Below are 19,016 nucleotides of genomic sequence, written 5' to 3' on the forward strand. Positions count from 1 at the left end.
GAGGAACATACAAAGTGACAGCTCTATCAAGGGTGAGAGAGGCCAACAGATCCCAGAGAAGCACAGCACACTCAGGCACAGGGCAAAGTAGCAGCTCGTTGATCCTAACACATTAATGCCTTGTTATGCACCTATAGTGCTGATTCAGGGGGTAAAGCTAAAAGATGCTTCCTAAAGGAACCAGAAAGCCTGAAGCATCAATGTCTCAGCATGACGAGCTGGCTTTTCACCAGTGCAGGTAACAAGGTCTTCAAGGTTTTTATACTCTCCACCCTTTCACCCCTAAGAAGGGGGAACAGATTTTTCTGACTCAGCACAAGCAGCCTAAAATGAGAACAACTTGAAATTCAGACAAATGACAGCTGATAACCTGGAAGGAGCCAGCTTTCTCCCAGTTTGACATATAGGTTGTGACAGGAAACAAGACAAGTGAGGAGACAAGAAGAATTCACACCTTGCCATGACTGCCTGACATTTAGAAGATGGTCATCTTCTGGCAAACAAAGTATTACCTGCCACTTTCCAATCCTGAGATTTCCTTACTCTCAAATACATCTTGCCTTAAAGACAGTGCAAGCCTGCACAGCAAATGCAAAAGAGCCACAGGAAGTTTGTATAGAGGAAAACAGCCAAACACCTGGTGCAGGAAAAAAGAACCACACTGAACATTTTTACTGGAGGGTGCTCTGTGTTAAAGCACACCATCTGTGTGACACTGCAGCACTTTGCTCTAGGACATCTGCAGATGCCCAGGTAGCGCTACCCCTGCGTCTTACTACAGGCACAGCAAGGGAGCAGAGACCTGCAGAGACAGCTGCAGAAAATGGAAATGGCTGCAGCCTCTGATTTGCATCTCACTGAAACAAGACAGGAGCACAGACAAGTGTGCTATGATCACAGGGTGAGACTTACAATAGGCCACAGGAGGGAGAACTCCACGGGCAGTTTCCTATAGTGTATTAAGTAAACTTCCAGATCAGACACAAATCCAAGAAACTGTGGCCAAACGTGGATCTAGTCTGGAGCTGATGGTGCCTTTCTCTTAAATAATTTACCTGCAACTACATTTACACACATACCAAAAACCCCACAGTGACTAATTACACTCCAATCATTATATTGGTTGCACTAATGAAAGAAAAAAAGTAATATAGATGGTGCTCTGTGCAAGCTACAATCAGATTACCTGATGAATGACACCTAAGACTCTGTCACTATGGGTACACAAAGGTAGTAAAAGCTTCTCAAATCAGTCCAGGACTGGCAGACAAAGGTCCCCAAGGCCTCATACTGCACAGACACTGTTTGGTACCTGACAATTCAAGAGAAGCAGCAACACAGCATGTCCTTTCCAGAACTACAACTTATTTAAAAGACCCCATTACCATACCCAGAGAGCTCTCTCTATACCCAAGAGTCTACTAGGGCTTTGGTCCAGATGCTCTCCCACGCCAAAGAGGTGAGGGATGCATTTTCTTTCAGCAATTTCAGCATTAACTGCCTTTCAGTCTAGCTAAAAAAGAGAATGGAGGAAGTGCTGGATTCACCTTCTCCAGTTCATTCAAGATTTCATATCCTCTGCCGTTCTCTTCAAAAATAAATACTTCAATATTTTCATCTTATTTCATTCTCCACAGGCAGGAGTTTGATTAGTAAATGCAGCAGCACTCTCTTGGCCCTAATTAAAGGTCATGCAATACAACAAATAGATGGCGATGCCACAACGTGAATTCGATCCGGCCTGCATCATTTGTTCGTAAGTTTTACTCACAGAAATGAGAGCACTGCTCTCCTCCACACCTCTCTCAGGCTCCCCATGGAAATTACTCTCAGCCACTCTCTTGCAGAGTGCAAAACATACAACTCTGCTGATGAAAAATCGCCAGCAGAAGCCAACAAGCACATCTCAGCCAACTAATCCAGGGGATGTTCAGATCTGGAAACGTAAACTTTCCTACCTAATAAGGGTGTGCTGATCTCCATCAGATTGGTGTCAGAATGCCTTGGAGTGCAATCAATACACAACAAATAAATTATTAATTGCTCCAAGTAATTAAAATGTATCAAATCCAAATAAAAATAACTGCTGGTTTATGGAACTGCTTCCAAAGCTGAACCTCTGAAGGGAGAGTATTGATCACAGGAGGACAGACAGATGTTTCACGTGTTCACAGCCGGCGAGGTCTGGGTTTGCATTAATGACAGGGAAGGAACAGAGCCTGTTGGCTCGATGCAAAGTAAACAGGTGGCGTGCTTGGCCATGCAATTGTGGGTCAGATCAAATATGGAGAATAAACATGTCTAAACACATACATGCAACCCCATCTTCCTCTCGAACTACCATTCACCTTGGAGCTGTGGAATGCACTCAGTGAAGAGAAGAGAACTCACACACGTAACCAGGTAAACTCTCACTTACCAGTCACTGCTAAAAATGTGCTCAGCAGGCTAGTAAGTATTTAAATGCTGGGGAGCATGGATATTTGAATAGAATAGAATAGAATAGAATAGAATAGAATAGAATAGAATAGAATAGAATAGAATAGAATAGACCAGGTTGGAAGAGACCTTCGAGATCATCATGTCCAACCTATCATCCGACACCACCCAATCAACTAAACCATGCAACCAAGCATCCTGTCAAGCCTCGCCCTGAACACCCCCAGTGACGGCGACCCCACCACCTCCTTGGGCAGCCCATTCCAGTGGGCAATCACTCTCTCTGTGTAAAACTTCCTCCTAACCTCCAGCCTAAACCTCCCCTGACGCAGCCTGAGACTGTGTCCTCTTGTTCTGGTACTGGTTGCCTGGGAGAAGAGACCAACCTCTGCCTCACTGCAACCCCCCTTCAGGTAGTTGTAGAGAGCAATAAGGTCACCCCTGAGTCTCTTCCTCTCCAGACTAAGCAACCCCAGCTCCCTCAATCTCTCCTCATAGGGCTTGTGCTCCAAGCCCCTCACCAACCTTGTTGCCCTTTTATGAAATCCTGGGGCAACAAAGGTGGTGGAGGGTCTGGAGAATAGATCTGGTGAGGAGCAGCTGAGGGAACTGGATTTAGTATCCAGTTAGTATGGATACTATCCATTTAGTAATGGATACTAAAGCTGTACTTGTGATTTTCCTTCCTCTGCTATTTTAATTGGCAAATTGTTTACAAGATCCCACTTAGCAGATCTGCTGGCTGAAAGCTGTCTCTGAGGAGAGGGGACCAGCTTTGAATGACTAAGCTGGAGCATCCCTTAGACCTTTCTGCAGATTGAGTTCTGTCCAAACTCCTTTTCATCCTGGAGTTTCGTTTTGTTTCCAGATGAGACATCACTAAATCGATTCTCTTCCAGTGCCTTTTGTTTCCAAACCCGTGACAACAGAGCAAGGACACAGACTTGTGCCTCAAGATGCAGCAGTGGGGACAAAGGTGCACCCTTTCCCATCCATCATCTTCTTTCTTAAAAGCACTACTGCAGCAATTCAGTAGCATTAACAAAATCATAACCTCAAATTCACAGATAAGGCTGAGAGAAGATAAGCAACTTAAAAGAGACTGGAGAGATGTTTAATAAGCCAAAGTCAAGTGCTCTGAACAAGACAAAGACAAAGGTTAAACTTAAAAGAAAGCTGAACATACCATGGTACAGAAACACTGGGGTGAATTCAAAACCAGCTGAGCTCTGCCCTACAGAAGCAACACGATGCTGCACAAACGTTTGGTTACTGTGGGTTTGTCTGGGACCTGGAAAAGATTCAACTTCAGCATCTCCCCTTTTCCTCTCCTGCAGGCAAATCCTCAGCAAAGCTTTCCTCCCTCATAGCTCCCTGCTCTCCCTTTAGCCTCTTCCTCTCCTTTCCCTTTACAAATTCCCTGCACACCTCTCCTTTTGCCTGGCTCTGGCTGTCTGCCCTGCCAGCGGAGCAGATGCAGTGTAACAGGAAGTTTTCAGGAAGTAACACTTAGGATTACTAACACATTTCTGGTGTTATTTTCCTCACACTGTTTTACTAACAGCAAAGGCAAAGGCCTAAAATCCCTTTTCAAGATACTCATGAAAGGCTTACCCCCTTCCAAAACATCTGTACAGCCTCCTGCTCTCAGCGGCACCAAGGCAATACGCTGCCTTGAATTAAGACGACCCTTTTCATAATGCCCAGCTTCCTACTGCCTTAGAGACACTTGCAGTCTGTGCTGTCAGGAGGCAGAGGGGAAATCCCACACAGAGCAAGGGCACGGGGGCTGTGGCCTTCTTTGCCTGTGGCCACAGTCCCATGGAGAACAATGGGAGACTGAAGCCATTGTGAGAGAAGGCAGCTTGTCTAACTCACTGGAGAAGATTACTCTTCAGTGTCTGCTGAAGGAGAAACTTTCAGTTATGAAGAATAATGGCCGTAAGTGACCATTAATCCTGGGATGGGGGTGGGAGGGAGGGGAAGTCTTCAAATTCAGCCTGTGCATGAGATTTTGTAAGCTTTAACAACAGGAGGAATTTGAAAAGCCAGGACTACTGTCACAAAAACTACTGGGAACAAATTAAGTTGAACGCAGATTGCTAACTTCTTCTTCAAGGATTCACTTCTATAAATTAATTCTAACTCAGATTTTCAGACTAATTGTAAATCTTCAAGGGGAAAAAATAGCCCTAATCAAAAAGTAAGTGCTATTATCCTGGGGATGATATGGTACATTTTTCACATGTGACAGAGGTTGAGTCCCTGATCTCAGTGCAAAATCCAACTTCATCTAACTATGAAGGCGTAAAGTACAGTAGCAAAGTACAAAATAAAGGAGGACAATAGCAGCCTTAAGGTGAGGAATCCTTTAGGTCCTCAGGCAAAAGAACTTACTGCAGGATGTCACAAGCCTTTAGAAATTATTTTCCAATGTGCTCAGGGCACAATACCTTACCCTGAATGTTACCCAAGTACAAGTTCCCAGCATAGCATGCAAATTCCTCACTTAGTTCTAGCTGGCTCCCACCCTTAGGAATTTCACACCACTGGGGTGTGTAGGGGGTTTGCAACAGAAACCCACAAGTAAAATAATGTGAATTAGCATGGATTGTCAACACTGCACCACTGAGCTCTTCAGCATCTTTTACCAGCTCAAAAGGACCATACTGACCTCATGCACCCCAACACCCTTATGTGAAGCATTAGCTCCTGTTTCAAAAACAAGGAAGCCAGGTGACTGGCTAATAGACACAAATTCATTCATCTTGCTGGGTTGGAGGCAGGTTTCACATTTTCAAGCAATGAAGTGCAAATCACCTCTACCAGTGCTTTGCAATCTCTTTCAATTTGCTAGCCATTGGTACTTCTAGTAACAGCATTTATCGCCTTACAAATTTCAAGCAGAGCAAAGAAAGTTGCTCTAGGTCATCCCAGCAGCTTTGATACTGCAGGCTGAAAGCTGCTGAATCAGACTGCCATGCCTCAGCTCATCATTGCTTTTTGTGGGCATTACAGAAAACAGGGAGAAGCATGTAGCATCCCATTTTCACAAAGACTAGGATTCAAATTGCCTGCTTGGCACACAAAAAGGCTGCTGGCTGTGCCAGATGGCTCCATCACTGATAGGTTATTGCTCAGCTTCTCTTCCAGAAGGGGTAAAAAAAAAAACTAGACAGATCAACCACCACTTACTAGTTTGCAAAATCCCAATCAGTCTCCATGAATTACTCTATTTATCTCAGTGCCAGAGAACACATCTGCCACATCTCCATACATCTCAGCACCTGCACGGCAGTCTTGCCTGTGACTTCCTCAAGGCTCTAGTCCCTCACTCCAAACAGGTAGCCTGCAGGCAGTGGCTCCAAAGGGGTCCCCCAGCAGTGACATTGCTGAAGCATACCACATCTAATGTGCACAAGCACCCATACAATGAAGCAGCACGATCCCAGACACATTTTGTATCAACAGTTTCAGTGTGTTTCCAGCAAGATCTGAAACTCTTCTGACACCAGAAGAACATTCACAAAATAGTCTTTAGAAGTGACCCAGAAAATTGCTATACCAGGTGAGGGTGTCAGAAAGGAACCTACTTCTCCACCTCTGCTACAATGAAGAAACTAAGGATTATTTCATTAGGCTGGGGGGGACAGGGGGAAGAGAAGAGGGTAAAAAAAGAGAAGGAGAAGAAGAAGAAAAACGAAAAAGGCAAGCACTTGCACTGGGCAAACAGGATTTTGTTACCCAAACCCTTCTGAAAACATTCATGCAGCCAGGCAGGTTTAACTTACTCAGTATCACAAAATCTGTCGCTAAGAGACAGGCATCAAGTCTCACAAGGCTTGATGCAGCAAGGAAGTCCTTTCCTCAGGGGTAACAGAATGAACAAAGGGGCTTTTCCCCAAAGTATTTGCTGAAGATAATGGAAACAGGAAGGCTTAAAGTTGTGCTTGTCTCTCTTTTTCAAGACACAACCTGCACGTCCAGTTCTTAGAACCCACCTCTTAGCTATTAATGCCTGTGCTGTATGAGGCCTACTGTGTTTGGCTGTGAGCTGTTTGGACCAGACAGCTCCGTCCTGGGTCTTTCACACGTGTCTAACAGCGGAGCAGGCACACCGGTAACAAACACCAGCAAGTTCAGGTGACGCTGCAAGGCAACAAGCTGGCTTTCACACAGCCAGCATTCCAGGTTTCTGAGTCTCCACATTTGTGGAATTCCTTTCTTATTTTAGAGGCAAGAACTTGACTTTCTTTAGCTATAAAAGGATAACAGATGAGGAGAGACAGGCAGACTGAAAGACATTAACAGAGATCCCAAGGGACCAGGACAACAGCCTACCCTCTGGCTTCGTAGCGTGACACCTGCAGACTTGAAGTCAGGAAACTTGATGCCAGCAGTCTCAGGAACAGCCTGAAAGAGATCGAAACAGGATGTGTTGATGAAGGCAACACAGGAAACACAAGATTTCATACAGAGACTATCTGAAGGGGAAACGCTGCTTCCTATGACAGAGAACCACCTGCCACAGCCACATGTCAGAGCTGAGGCAAGAGGAAAACCCCAAGCAATGGGATTGAATGGGAAAATCCCAAGCAATTCACTGAGAAAAACACCCAAGTTCAAGGCATCTTTGGAGAGCTCAAGCATTTTTTATGGTCAACCTACATGCACTGGTCTATAGAGAGCCTTACACCCATCCTCATCCTCTTAAACCCTAAGCCTAAATGGTTCTCCTTGTACTAACGGATGCGTATTTGCATAATCCAATCCTTATTTCACTGATCAAAACAGTCCAGGACTTCCCTAAATCTTGCCTTTTGACTACAAGTCCTCTAAGGAATGAGCTGAGAAACCTCTGATCTGTACAGACACGAGCCCATTAGTGAGGATGTAAGGACTGCACCCCTCCAGGGAGGCCTGCTGTTGATACACGTTTTGTCATTTTTCCACTCGTTAGACAGTTTTCTTTCTTCCCCACTTCACACTTTAAGCACAGCAATAAAAAAGCAGCAAACTCCCAGTGCTGCTGCTGCTGCTAGACAGTGGAACATTTGGTTGCATTTCAAGAATATGGGGTGTGGGGGGGGGGAACCTACATGTGATCTTTTAAAGATCTGAGCTTCTGGGCAGAGTACGAGGTGAGCAAACTTTTAAATTATTAAACCAGGCTACCCGCAGGGTCCTGTGGCACTGAATTGTGTGGGGTCCCCCCAGTGGGTCAGCAATACTCAAGGTTCAATCTAAGAACAGCCACAACCTCTGCAGAATGCATGCTCAATCACACATTTCCAAAAGGAGCCTCCTCAAATCTCCAGGTTTCTTTGGAGATGGCCTTTGCCTTGCAGCTCCCACACTTCTCTGCAGAGAGGCTCTGCAGCTTGACCTTTTTACATTCCAGCCAGGAATGAGCTAACCCAACTGCCCCAAGATCATAAGAGATGCTGAAGGACAGTGACTCAATTCCTTGAGTTCCCTGCCAATGACTTTCACATCTCTATCAGCTGTTTCTCTGTGTCTTGGTGTTGAGGTGGCACCTTGCAAACAATTCTCTGTGGCAAGGCATTAAGGTATTTTTTTTCAGCTCTTTGTGGTCAGTCCAATAAACAGAGGCCTCAAGAAGAGATGTCTAAATATAGAATCAGTCAGTGTTGGAAGGGACCACAAGGATCACCTAGTTCCAACCCCCCTGCCATGGGCAGGGACACCCCACACTAGATCAGGCTGGCCAGAGCCTCATCCAGCCTGGTCTTAAACACCTCCAGGAACAGGGTCTCAATCACCTCCCTGGACAACCCATTCCAAGGCTTCACCACTCTCACAGTGAAGAATTTCTTCCTCATGTCCAGTCCGAATCTCCCCACCTCCAGCTTCATTCCATTCCCCCTAGTCCTATCACTACCTGAGATCCTAAGAAGTCCCTCCCCAGCCTTCTTGTAGCCCCCTTCAGATACTGGAAGGCCATAAGGTCACCTTGGAGCCTTCTCTTCTCCAGACTGAACAGCCCCAACTCCTTCAGTCTGTCCTCATAGGAGAGGTGCTCCAGCCCTCTGCTCCTCCTCGTGGCCCTTCTCTGGACACCTTCCAGCACCTCCACATCCCTCTTCTAATAGGGGCTTCAGAAATGGTCGCAGAATATGACCACAGTGGGGAAAATACTAACTACCAATAGGCCTCACAAGCTTGCAGGCATCACATTTACCTTTGGATGTAGCAGCCCTGCCTGGATTATTAGACAAAGGCAGCTGCAACCAAAATCCAGTCCTCTCCGCTGCCTTTCAGACTCCGCACCCCAGCCTGTTGCTGAACACCTGACAGAAGCAGCGAGGGTAAATCATCATTGCTGGCTTTGCCCAGACAGCTCTGCCTGCTCTCAGCACAAACAATTAAATGGGTTCCTCTGCCTGGCGCGCCTGTACATGCTGTAAATGCTTCAACCTCAATTGACTCTTTGGTAAATGATTTTCTTTTGTTGAAATGATGCTGATGCAGCTCCCGATTCAAATTCTTAGTTAAAATGCAATTTTTTTCTTAACATTTCCCAGCCATAGTTGGTAATTGACTCCTAATGGACTCTGTCATGGTTGAAATGATGCTAGTGCAACAACAGAAACTGCTTCCCTGCCCACCCTGGCCTGCCTATCCACTATATGCCTGCAGACAGGCACCAGCCAACAAGCAGTCTTTAGGGCTGGATTCCCTCTCTTTGGTATCCTCAGCATCCTTGTAGCTCCATTCTTCATCACCACCCCCTTGGGGTCTTTTTTTAGTTTGTTTTTCTTTTGTTACCACCAACAACTACTTGCTTTCTTTAGAAGGAGATATGCTAGCCATGGTTGAGCTTTAGCAGCTCAAGCCTCAAGGGAGTTCAATCCACCAGGTGCCCATTGACATTCTATTAATTACATAGAGAGGCAGGGGGGCAATCAAAATAATGTTTTAAGGAAGTGGTGGCCATTAGACACACTTCAACAAGCAATAACTGTCCAGCATTTACTGCTTCTCTCCTCTCCCTGCACAGACCCTTTTGGAGGACAACGACACCAGCGCTCTCTGTTCACGTGACGAAGGGACAGGAGATCCGAGGAGCTCACTGGAACCATCTGAGATTTTTTAACAGCCCTTTCCTACTGAAGCTGCTCAATTTAGTTCAGTCCACATTGTCCTCTTTCCAGAAAGGTAAATTGAGGTAACATCAAATGTGAATTGAAACCTGTGTTCTGGGCTCCTTAGACTTAAGCTCAGCTCAGGAAGAAATAAGAAGCAATCGCTTCTTGAGTCCCTCAGCAGGGTTGCTCTGATCATAGTAGAGGATCAGGAGAGGGGCATGTACTGAGCTTGTGGAGATGCTGGTGAGACCCAGGAGTGGGAAAGTGAAGTCTGGACTAGAATAATAATAATTTTTTTTAAAAGGCAGGTGAAAGACACATTTGTTGGACAATCCTGCAGAGCAGTACCACAATACACTCGGGAGAAGCAAGGAGACAGATGTTTCTCCCTGCCATGACTCATGAACAGCCAGCACCACTTCATCTGATTTCTCAGGCAGGGAAAGGGAAACAGGCCTTACACCAGCAGTTTTCAAATGGGAGAGAAGCAGGCATCACACCAGAGGACTCTGGCAATGGCTGCCATAGACTAGTCTGCCTTCCAAAAAAGCATCCACATAAGGCATCCAGCAGATACTTCCTCCAGAAGAACTGAGAGCCTGGTCCCAGCAGAAAACACATTACCCAGGCACAGCACAAGCAGGAGAAGGGAAAAAAAAAAAAAAAGAAAGAAAAGAAAAAAAAAAAAAACCAACCAGATAAATGTTTACAGGCTTTTCTGTCTCCTTCTTCTGTGGCAGCTTCTTCTTGGGAGCCTTGCGCTCAGCACGTCTCTGCTCAGTGGTGGTGTCAGCGGCTGTGATGAGCTTCTGCAGGTCTTGGGTTCTCTTTTCTCTCTCTTTCTTCCTGGTTTCGATTTTGCGGAGCTCCTGGATGAGGTATTCTTCTTCTGCCACCTGCAGACCAGAGCACGTAACGCCAATCAGACCAGCAGAAGAGGCCCAGCAAGGCAAGAGGGCCATCTACCGATAACAGCTCTGCTCTGGGTCAGCCGGGGAATGACTTTCTGCTGCCTTGTTCCATAGCCTTACCCCCATGCACGGCAATGCCACTCTACAAACTGGCAGGTGCTGTATCACAACAACACTGCAGATGCACCCTTCAGAGGCATCCATAAATGATTAATCCCATCTCCAGACAAAGAGCATGAACAGAAGGGCAAAATCTTCAAATACACTGTGGGTGCAAATGCAGCGTGGTGAAAAGCTGGCTCCCCTCTCCAGACATGTAGAACCCAGACCAGCTATGCCTATCAGAACACCTGCCAATGGGGGACAGACAAGTAGAACTTAGGAACTTGTCATTAGAGAGAACTACTAACAGAAAAGGATGCCCTCCCCCAGCCTTTAAGGAACACACAGTTTCATAACCTCTAAACCCTGGGACCATTACACAGAGGAGGAGAATTAAGCATGCAGATTTACAGTCTTTGATGTCTTCTGACAAGATTTTTACTCTAAAGGAAATAATTCTCTCCCAGTGGAACTCAGGAACTCATAAGGAAATTGATCTTAGATTTTTTTCTGTTCAGAGGACTAGTACATTAAGTGCCACAGAAAAGGTATTGACAGTTACCAGAGACCATAACTCTGCTGCTCATCCAGCCCTCTCTCCTGTAAAATGAGACTACTGTCCTTTCATATCCCTTAAAATGACATGAACTCAACAACAAAAGCAGGGCTTAGGTGTTGCTCTTTCCTTACCCATTCTTTCTTTCCCTTTCCCATCCTCTGGCCTGCTTCATCCACCTACAGACCCAACTTAGCAAAACCTTCTAGAGCAGTGATGCTCTCTTCCACGAGTTACCTGCTCTGGTGTCCTATTGTACAGCCTTTCCAGCTGTTCCTTCCTTCGCCTCTCATGGCCAGCATCAAAGACTGGGATTTTCAGGTCCGTTCCCGGAGCTGCACGAATATTAGCCAGTTTGGCACAGATGTGGTAGTATCGTTCCTTCAGGTCCTCCACTGACCTTTTCTACAGAAGACATCACAGAAATAGGGAAGAACTAAGTAAACACTTGTGCAGGAGTCAGCCAAGAACCACTGGCTGAGGGATGTTCCACAGCACCCAGGAGGAAGACTAACAGGGAGCCTTGCCAGTCCCAGTGGAATCACAGGGAAGGAGAAGTTTTGCAATGAGGAGTGTGAACTGTCATGGGTTCATAGCTACTGTTTTAAAACACACCAGAGGGTCCAACAATACAGTCAAGGGTTAGAGACAATACAGCAGTGAAGCACTTCCAAATAAAAGGATGCAAGGACAGTTGTCCCAAGAGAAGACAATCTGCAAACAGGAAACTGTGACAAGCGCATGGGAGGCCTCTCCTGAGCTACTCCAGATAATGGCCATTCAACTCATAACCAAGCAGGTATCAGCTGCAACAGTTCATCACCCACCATTACATGGAGCCAGAGCTGTTCTCTTGCTTCAGCACCAAAGGTGTTTGGGCTACCCAGCTGGGCAGAATCTTGTCATTTCACTTTGCTACAGGCTCTTCAGGTGAAGATTGCAGAGGGCAACAAAACACTCCAGCATTTAGAGCTGTTACGTAGGAGTCACATCATTCCCCCGTCACCGGGAAGTATGGAACCAGCAGTTACAGGAGATTTACAATGACAACACCAGGGCTACTTCTTCAGACCACTGATGGTCCCTACTTCACAGCCGAGATGACAGAAACCCTGAACCAGGTTAGACCAGTCAGGACAAGTCAGGAGCAGCACCAGGGAAAATTCAGTCCCCAAGGACCATTAGCAGATCCCTCTCCCTGGGCCTAGGCTGGAACACAGGACATCTCTTCTACTCAGCTAAACAAACTCCCCGGTTGCAAGGCGTTACAGTGTGCTCCAAATCCCCCTTCCCCCACCACCATCAGCTGAGGTTTGAATGGGGAAAGACAAAGGCACAAAATTGCCTTCCAAGGTGCAAAACTGCCATCAGGGCTGAGGTTCCTTCCCCATAGCTTTGGGAGCCATGATTAAGTGGGATGTTCCACGCCCATCGTATATTGGCCTTGGACACATTGTCCAGAAATGCCTTAAATAGAGTGACCAGAAAGCGACAGGAGCTCTCGCCACCATCTCACTCCTGCTCTGGCTCCCACCTTCATCTTGCTCGCTCCACTTGGAGCTGGCTTCTCCCTAGGCCCTGCCTGCCTGAGGTCCTGCTCCCTGCCTGCCGTGAAACCTGCGGCTTTCCTGCAGCGCTGCTGCTCATGAGTTTTACCCCGCAGCAGCCGTGTCTATGGACACTTCGATTCTGGCGGGTCCTTTTCCTTTGGGTCGTGCTGCATTATCCACCAATGGGATTGTAAAGCCTGCAGTTCCTGGGGCCTGCCACTGACAATACCTAGGGACCGTCGCCAAATTCCTGCTCCGGCCTGGTGAGTACAACCTGGTGTTCTCATCGGCTTTCCCTAAGGCTCCTCTCTTGCCTCTGATTACAAGTGGGGTGAAGCTGTTTTGTGGCTTAGCCTTTTCCATTTTCTGAATTCCCTAAATTGTACTGAAGTTGCCCATAAGCAGTCTGGTAGAATTCACAACCAAACAGAACCTGTAAATAATTTAGTAAGTTTTTATGCCTAATTTGGGGGTGGGGGTTGGGGGGGGGAAATAAAGATAACTCTATTTTCATAATTCCCACCTTGTTAATTCAGCCCCTATCAAGTCACCAGGAGCAATGAGTTCCTCTCCTGGCAGAAGCAAACCTTCTAACAAAACACAGCAAGGAATGAGCACAAGTCAAAGTGGATTTAATTACAAACAAAGCAAGCAGCAATGCCCTGTGCTGGAAATTCAATATTCCTTGCTGCCAATAATTCATTATTTTCCCCTAATGAAGTTGATACAAAGGGTAATTTGGTCTTTGCGGTGCAGCAGGCCCTGCACGTGCCACAGCAGCAGGTGGCTAGCAGCGCCGGGGCCCCTGGGACTCACCTTGAACTGCTGGTGATCGTAGCGGTCATGAATCACCACGAAGCGCAAATCGAAGCGCCGCGCCAGGTCAAAGAGGTGGTCCGTCTCAGCTTTGGTCCACGCATCATCATGGAGATACATCTGGTACTCCTGCTCTGAGTAGACAGGGACTTGCACTGTCTATGCAGAGAAAAGAAAACCGTGGTAGGTCTCTTGCAGCACCACCCTCCTCGCTGCCAGCTGGCGTGGGCAAAGATACTTCAGCTAAGAACAGGAGCAGGGCACGGACAGGAGGGGGCTGTCAGGGCCCTGAGCAAAGGGTTCTGCTAGGATATGTGATGAGCAGGAAAAAGACTCGATAAGGAATAGTGCATAAACTCAGAAGCACAAACAACATTTTGGGGAAGTCTACTAGGAACTGCTGCCTGGGATGCTGAACCTCTTCAGGTGGCTGGCACAGGCAGAGGTTGGCAACTCACATCCTGACTACAAGTATCAAAATTATCAGGCTAATATGACAGTGAAACCAGGGTTCAGCCAGCCTCCTTGCACTCCTCACAAATAGCAGCACCAATACCTTGACAAAAACTGGTCTGACAGTAGACTCTTTACTTGGGGTGGGACACTCTGACTTGTACAGGAAGAACGGGAAAGACAAGGAGTGGTAGCTCCTAGCCTTTGCACACCTTCTGCTTTGATACACAAGCCACTTCTTTCATGTTTGGTGCAGACAGTGTCATGAAGATATGAAAGGCTGGGTGCTGTACAACTGAGGGCCACAAACTCGGCAAACAACTTTGTCCCTCCCTTCCTCATCCACCCTTTCTCCAGCAGAGCTACAGGGCCACACAACAGCCCAGCTCTGACTGTCTCAGGTGCCTACAAGGCCAAACCTTCGCCTCCGGCCCCAGCCTGGAACTGCACTGCAAAGGTTCTATCCAGAACGTAAGTGTCACATGGGCACTAAAGGAACAGTAAAAACACTCAGTGTATTAGGGGAAGTCCCAGCACATGGTAAAGCAAAAGGGTAAACAACCCCGTGCTTTCCTCTTACCCTCTTCCACCACTCCTGCAGTGGAACTTTGCTCAGCCTGGGGAGATCCTGCCTCTACAACAAAACATGGGGTGCATGCAAGCAGTCCACTTGCTTCCACGTTTCTATGCCTTCCTGAGTACTACACCAGAAAAGTCATCCTCATCAACTCCATACAGCTAGGAGGAGCATTTCTGAGCCTCCAAATAACATCCTCTTTAGGTCCTGCTGCCCTTCTTTCATCACTTAGATTTAAAAGTGAAGCAAATCTCATGGGGACACACTGCATCTCAATCTTCAAGTACCACTTCTGCCAGGAGAAAGCCAGTCTACTAGACGTTCTACATAGGATGTCCTGTGTACATCATGGAAAGAAAAAAAAACCCAGAGTAGCATACACAGATGAAAAGAACCAGCAGGACCCTCCACAGCAGATTGAAGGGCAGGTGGCAGATGAGTGATCAAAGAATAGAATAGGACAAGAGCAAAGAGCAGTCCCCAGAACACTTCCTCAGCCCCAGGATGCTCAGGGGAGAACTGCTGAGAAGTGAGAAGGTGGGAACTTGTCAGACAGAAAGTTTGAGGCAGCCACAGGATGGCTGTAAGTTCAAATACAACATAACCAAGAAAATGCAAATATGATCCCCAGAGAGGGATTTCCAGCAGAACCTGGCAGCATTTCAGTTGTACAAGATCTTGGCAGGAATACCAACTACAACTGTACTGACCCCTGTTCAGGAAAGATGAACTGAAATGAGAACAAGAGCAATGAGGGTGACTAATGGGATGGGGAGCTTGGCTTCCCAGAGCAGACTGCGAGAGAAAGGAGCCTAGCAAAGGATGTCTGGAAGGGAATCTGACTGCAGGCTTCAAGTATGCTGGATGGCATGAAAGGACTATCCACAGGAAGAAAAGAACAACTGAAATAAGGACAAATAAATTGGCTTGCAAATAAATGCCAATTTAACACGGAAAATTTAACCTGGAAATGAGAAATGCAGCAGAGACAGTCTGGAACAACTTTCCAAGAAAGCATGGGAGCAGGAAAATCCAAGTGCTTTTCAAAAGGAACTTGATCAGTTTATGAAAGGGACTGGATGGTACAGCACCTGAAAGAGCCAAGAAGAAGATTCAATGGCCCAGAAAATTCCTCTCAGTCCTGCATTTCACACTATAAACTCACACAATGATGGGCATTAAATTAGCTGAATCTGCTCAGGAAAGATCCTGGAGCTGTGAGACAATTCAGTGAACACATCAGCACAACACTCAGTAGTGGTGAAGGCAAACTGAACAGTAAAAATTACCATAGAAATAAAGAGAAACACAGCCAGTGTACAAACACATCACGCTTCCATAAGTGAAACAACCACTCCTAGCCCACCATTTGAAGAGAAATGGTATTTGAGAAGAACAAGGGTGAGGCAAGGCACAGAAGAGCACATGACTGTCAATTATGGAAAACACAGTACACAGTAAGGACAGTTTAATACATCACGTAACACAAGATCTCAGAGGCACCCAAAGAAACCCCAAGGCAGCAGTTTAAAATGAACAGCAGAAAGCACTTTTGCACAGCACACAAAATTAACCTGAAGAACTCATTACCATGGGATATTCACAAAGCAGCTTTCTGCCCTGAATGTACCTAGCACAAGTTATTAAAGACAAATTTCAAGTTAAGAAATCCTTAAGCCAAAGACCACAAAAAGCTAGGACAAAATGCTCTGTATTTGCCCCATTCTCATGCTCTTTCTCTAAGCCTTTACCAATGGTAGCCAGAAACAGAGTATCAGCTGAGAGAGACCTTTGCTCTGACACCAGTGAAGCTACTTGGATACTCCTATTTCACACCCCGGATCAAGGCTCGGTGTACACTGTGAAACCTAAGTTTACATTTTGGATCTCACAATGAAGAGAAGGGATTTGGTTTGGAGACTGGAAGTACAAAGAGAAGGAAAACAACTGAGCAGTGACGTATGAGGCAGGATAGAGTTTGACTGACTGACAGCACAGCTACACAGGAAAATGGGCTCATGCCAAGGAAAGCAAGAGATTGAGGCAGAAGCATCAAGTACATGAGAAGGAACCCAGAGATGAGTCTGGAAGAGGAAATAAAATTCCTCTGACAGAGCAAAGATCTGTAAAACTCCTCATCAGTGCCTTCCACCTTCTCAACCATGCATCCACAAGCTTGCTCCTAATATTATGTAATTGTGCATGTGCAGATGGCAGAGATCTGTACCACTAATCTCAAGGTTGCAGCCCTGCTGAAGGCTCTGCTGTCTGTCAATTCATGGTACATGATAAAGTTAGGGAAATGAGAATCATATAATTACAACAGCCGTGCATGGCCTCCTCTGATAAACTTGGTTGAACTCAGCCAAAAACTCTAAGAGCAGTAGAGCCTCAGAGACAATTACACTCCAAAAGTTTCACTCAGACAGCTAGGTAGGTACCTTGACAAAATGAGTCATGCTTCAGACTTCCACCCTAGACATCAGAGAAGAGATACCACAGGAGGCTCTTACCAATGTCCCCGCAAGAAGAAAAGCATCAGTCAGAACCTGAGCCTTCTAATACGTAAGGTCAGCCAACCACTTAACTCTGCAGGAAGCCAGGCTTTGTTAGAGCTGGTGCTCTCTGGGTTACAAACTTGAAATGTTGTGCACAGTTGTAAGCAAGCAGAGCTTTTGAGGAATCATGTTAGCACTGACGTTCTTTTTCCCCCCTTCATTCAGATTTGCATCGTGAAGGGGGTTAAATTACATTATGGAGGCACCCTAACTCTGCTCCTTCCTGACTTAAGAGATCCTGACTTTGAAGTATAAATCTTGATGTAGTTTGCTTTGTGCATACACATGAAAGCCCCAGCCACTCAAAGCACATACATCTGGGACAAAAGACAGCAGGAGATTACAACAACATATTGTGACAATTTAATATGAGACACAGAGAACAGGGTCCTGCCCCACGCCGATACCGCAGGAGCAATTTCAGAGGGAACGCAGTGTAATTCGGCATCTGGGCTGGAATGTGGCCAGGAGGCTGCAAGCCAGCTTTTTGGCCACAAAGCTCAAGCAATTTTTTTCATACTGGGCGAAATAACAAGGCTTGTGACTTTAATGTCTCGGTGAGAACTGAGTATCTTTTACTACCCAGAGCCTGTAATCAGCGGAAGGATGTTGGTTAGAAACTCGGTTGGATGGCAGAGCGCCTCCTTACCAAATCAATGGCTGCACACCTGAAATGCAGAGGTCTCCAGCAAGCTCTGACCACATACTGAGCCCACTTAGCTTGAATGATTTGGAGGCATCATAGTCTTTGGTCACAAGGCAGTAATGTTGCAATTTGAAATGCAATTGCCAAACCTAACTCAGCCTTCTCTTGTTGAAAGACAGAACTTCCTGTCTGGACATTCAAGAAGCTGGCCAGAGGGTATTTTCCAGATGCTATTTATATGCTTTTGTTTGAAAGTGCTCCCACTTACTTTATTGAACCTGGCAAAAGGGTAGTCCTTCCCTTCCTCTGCTGCTCTCCTCCAGTGGTAGAACATCGCTCCATCCTTTCTTGCTGGATTGGTGAAAGGCATCCACTTCCAGGGCCGGACTTTCTTGGACCCCAGTTTTGCTTTGACTGTTCGATAACCCTGAGTTGTATCACTTGGCAGCAGAGGGGGTGCATCCCTGTGGTAGAGAAAAACACTGGCTGACAAGAAGCAAAAAGCAACCAAGGACAAAGCCAAAGAGATTTCAGCCTGAGTGGGATCTGTCACCACAATGTTCAGGGTGGGAAAATCTGAGTTTCAGCTTTCTTGCAGGTTTTGCCCTTCCCAGACTGCAATGCTTCCTGCATCGGAGCACAGAATACAGAGCATGGATGGGCTTGGATAGAACCATGTGGAAAACAAACCATGCAAGAGACCTCTGAAGCAAGGACATAATGCATAACAGGCTGCAGCACAACTCTTTTTGCAGCAATAAAGTAGATGCAAGTCCTGGTTGTGACTAAAAGCCAGATACAGATGGGTAAGAACACTTCCTTGTCTGCACTAGGCTGGTGTGCTCATAGCTAATTGATGTTCTACACAGAGCAAACCCCTAAAGTTCAGAAGACAGAAGACAGACACCGTTCATGGCTGTCTAAGAGAGAAGGGCACAGGCATGGGCAAAGCACAATGGGGAATCAATCCAGGAAGCAAGTCTGCCAGCTTGGTTTCAAGAGGATGCTGCCCTGCCACCACAAGCCCAGGCTAGCCCACAACCTGCACAGATGCCCACAAGCTCTTACTTTTTGTCAGAGTAGAGGAGTGCATAAACTTCTCGGTGCATCCCCTCTGGTCTCTTAAATGTCAGTGTCTCTGAAGATTTCTTGGATTTTTTCTGAAACAAAAGAATTTTAGATTCAAAAAGCAGCAATCCCTGAGGGAACATCAAACCATGTAAGCTGGTGCCCTGTGATGGTTTTCACCTTTATCTGGTTTCAGACACCTTGGGTTTCTCCAGGAAATTGCCTGTCTTG

General features: G+C 46.3%; 1 protein-coding gene across 1 annotated transcript in view; it reads right to left on the reverse strand.

Annotated features, from left to right (window-relative positions):
• DMAP1 (DNA methyltransferase 1 associated protein 1) overlaps positions 1–19,016 on the reverse strand; it is a 34,998-nt gene that overhangs the window by 12,222 nt on the left and 3,760 nt on the right. Inside the window, exons 3-8 of the mRNA XM_054165197.1 lie at positions 18,786–18,877; positions 17,986–18,181; positions 13,484–13,642; positions 11,355–11,522; positions 10,259–10,444; positions 6,781–6,852 (exon numbers count right to left, since the gene is read on the reverse strand). Of these exons, the coding sequence (XP_054021172.1) occupies positions 6,781–6,852; positions 10,259–10,444; positions 11,355–11,522; positions 13,484–13,642; positions 17,986–18,181; positions 18,786–18,877 (873 nt within the window). The remainder of the gene's footprint in view (positions 1–6,780; positions 6,853–10,258; positions 10,445–11,354; positions 11,523–13,483; positions 13,643–17,985; positions 18,182–18,785; positions 18,878–19,016) is intronic.

This window comes from Dryobates pubescens, chromosome 11, assembly GCF_014839835.1.
Source record: "Dryobates pubescens isolate bDryPub1 chromosome 11, bDryPub1.pri, whole genome shotgun sequence".
Classification (NCBI taxonomy): domain Eukaryota; kingdom Metazoa; phylum Chordata; class Aves; order Piciformes; family Picidae; genus Dryobates; species Dryobates pubescens.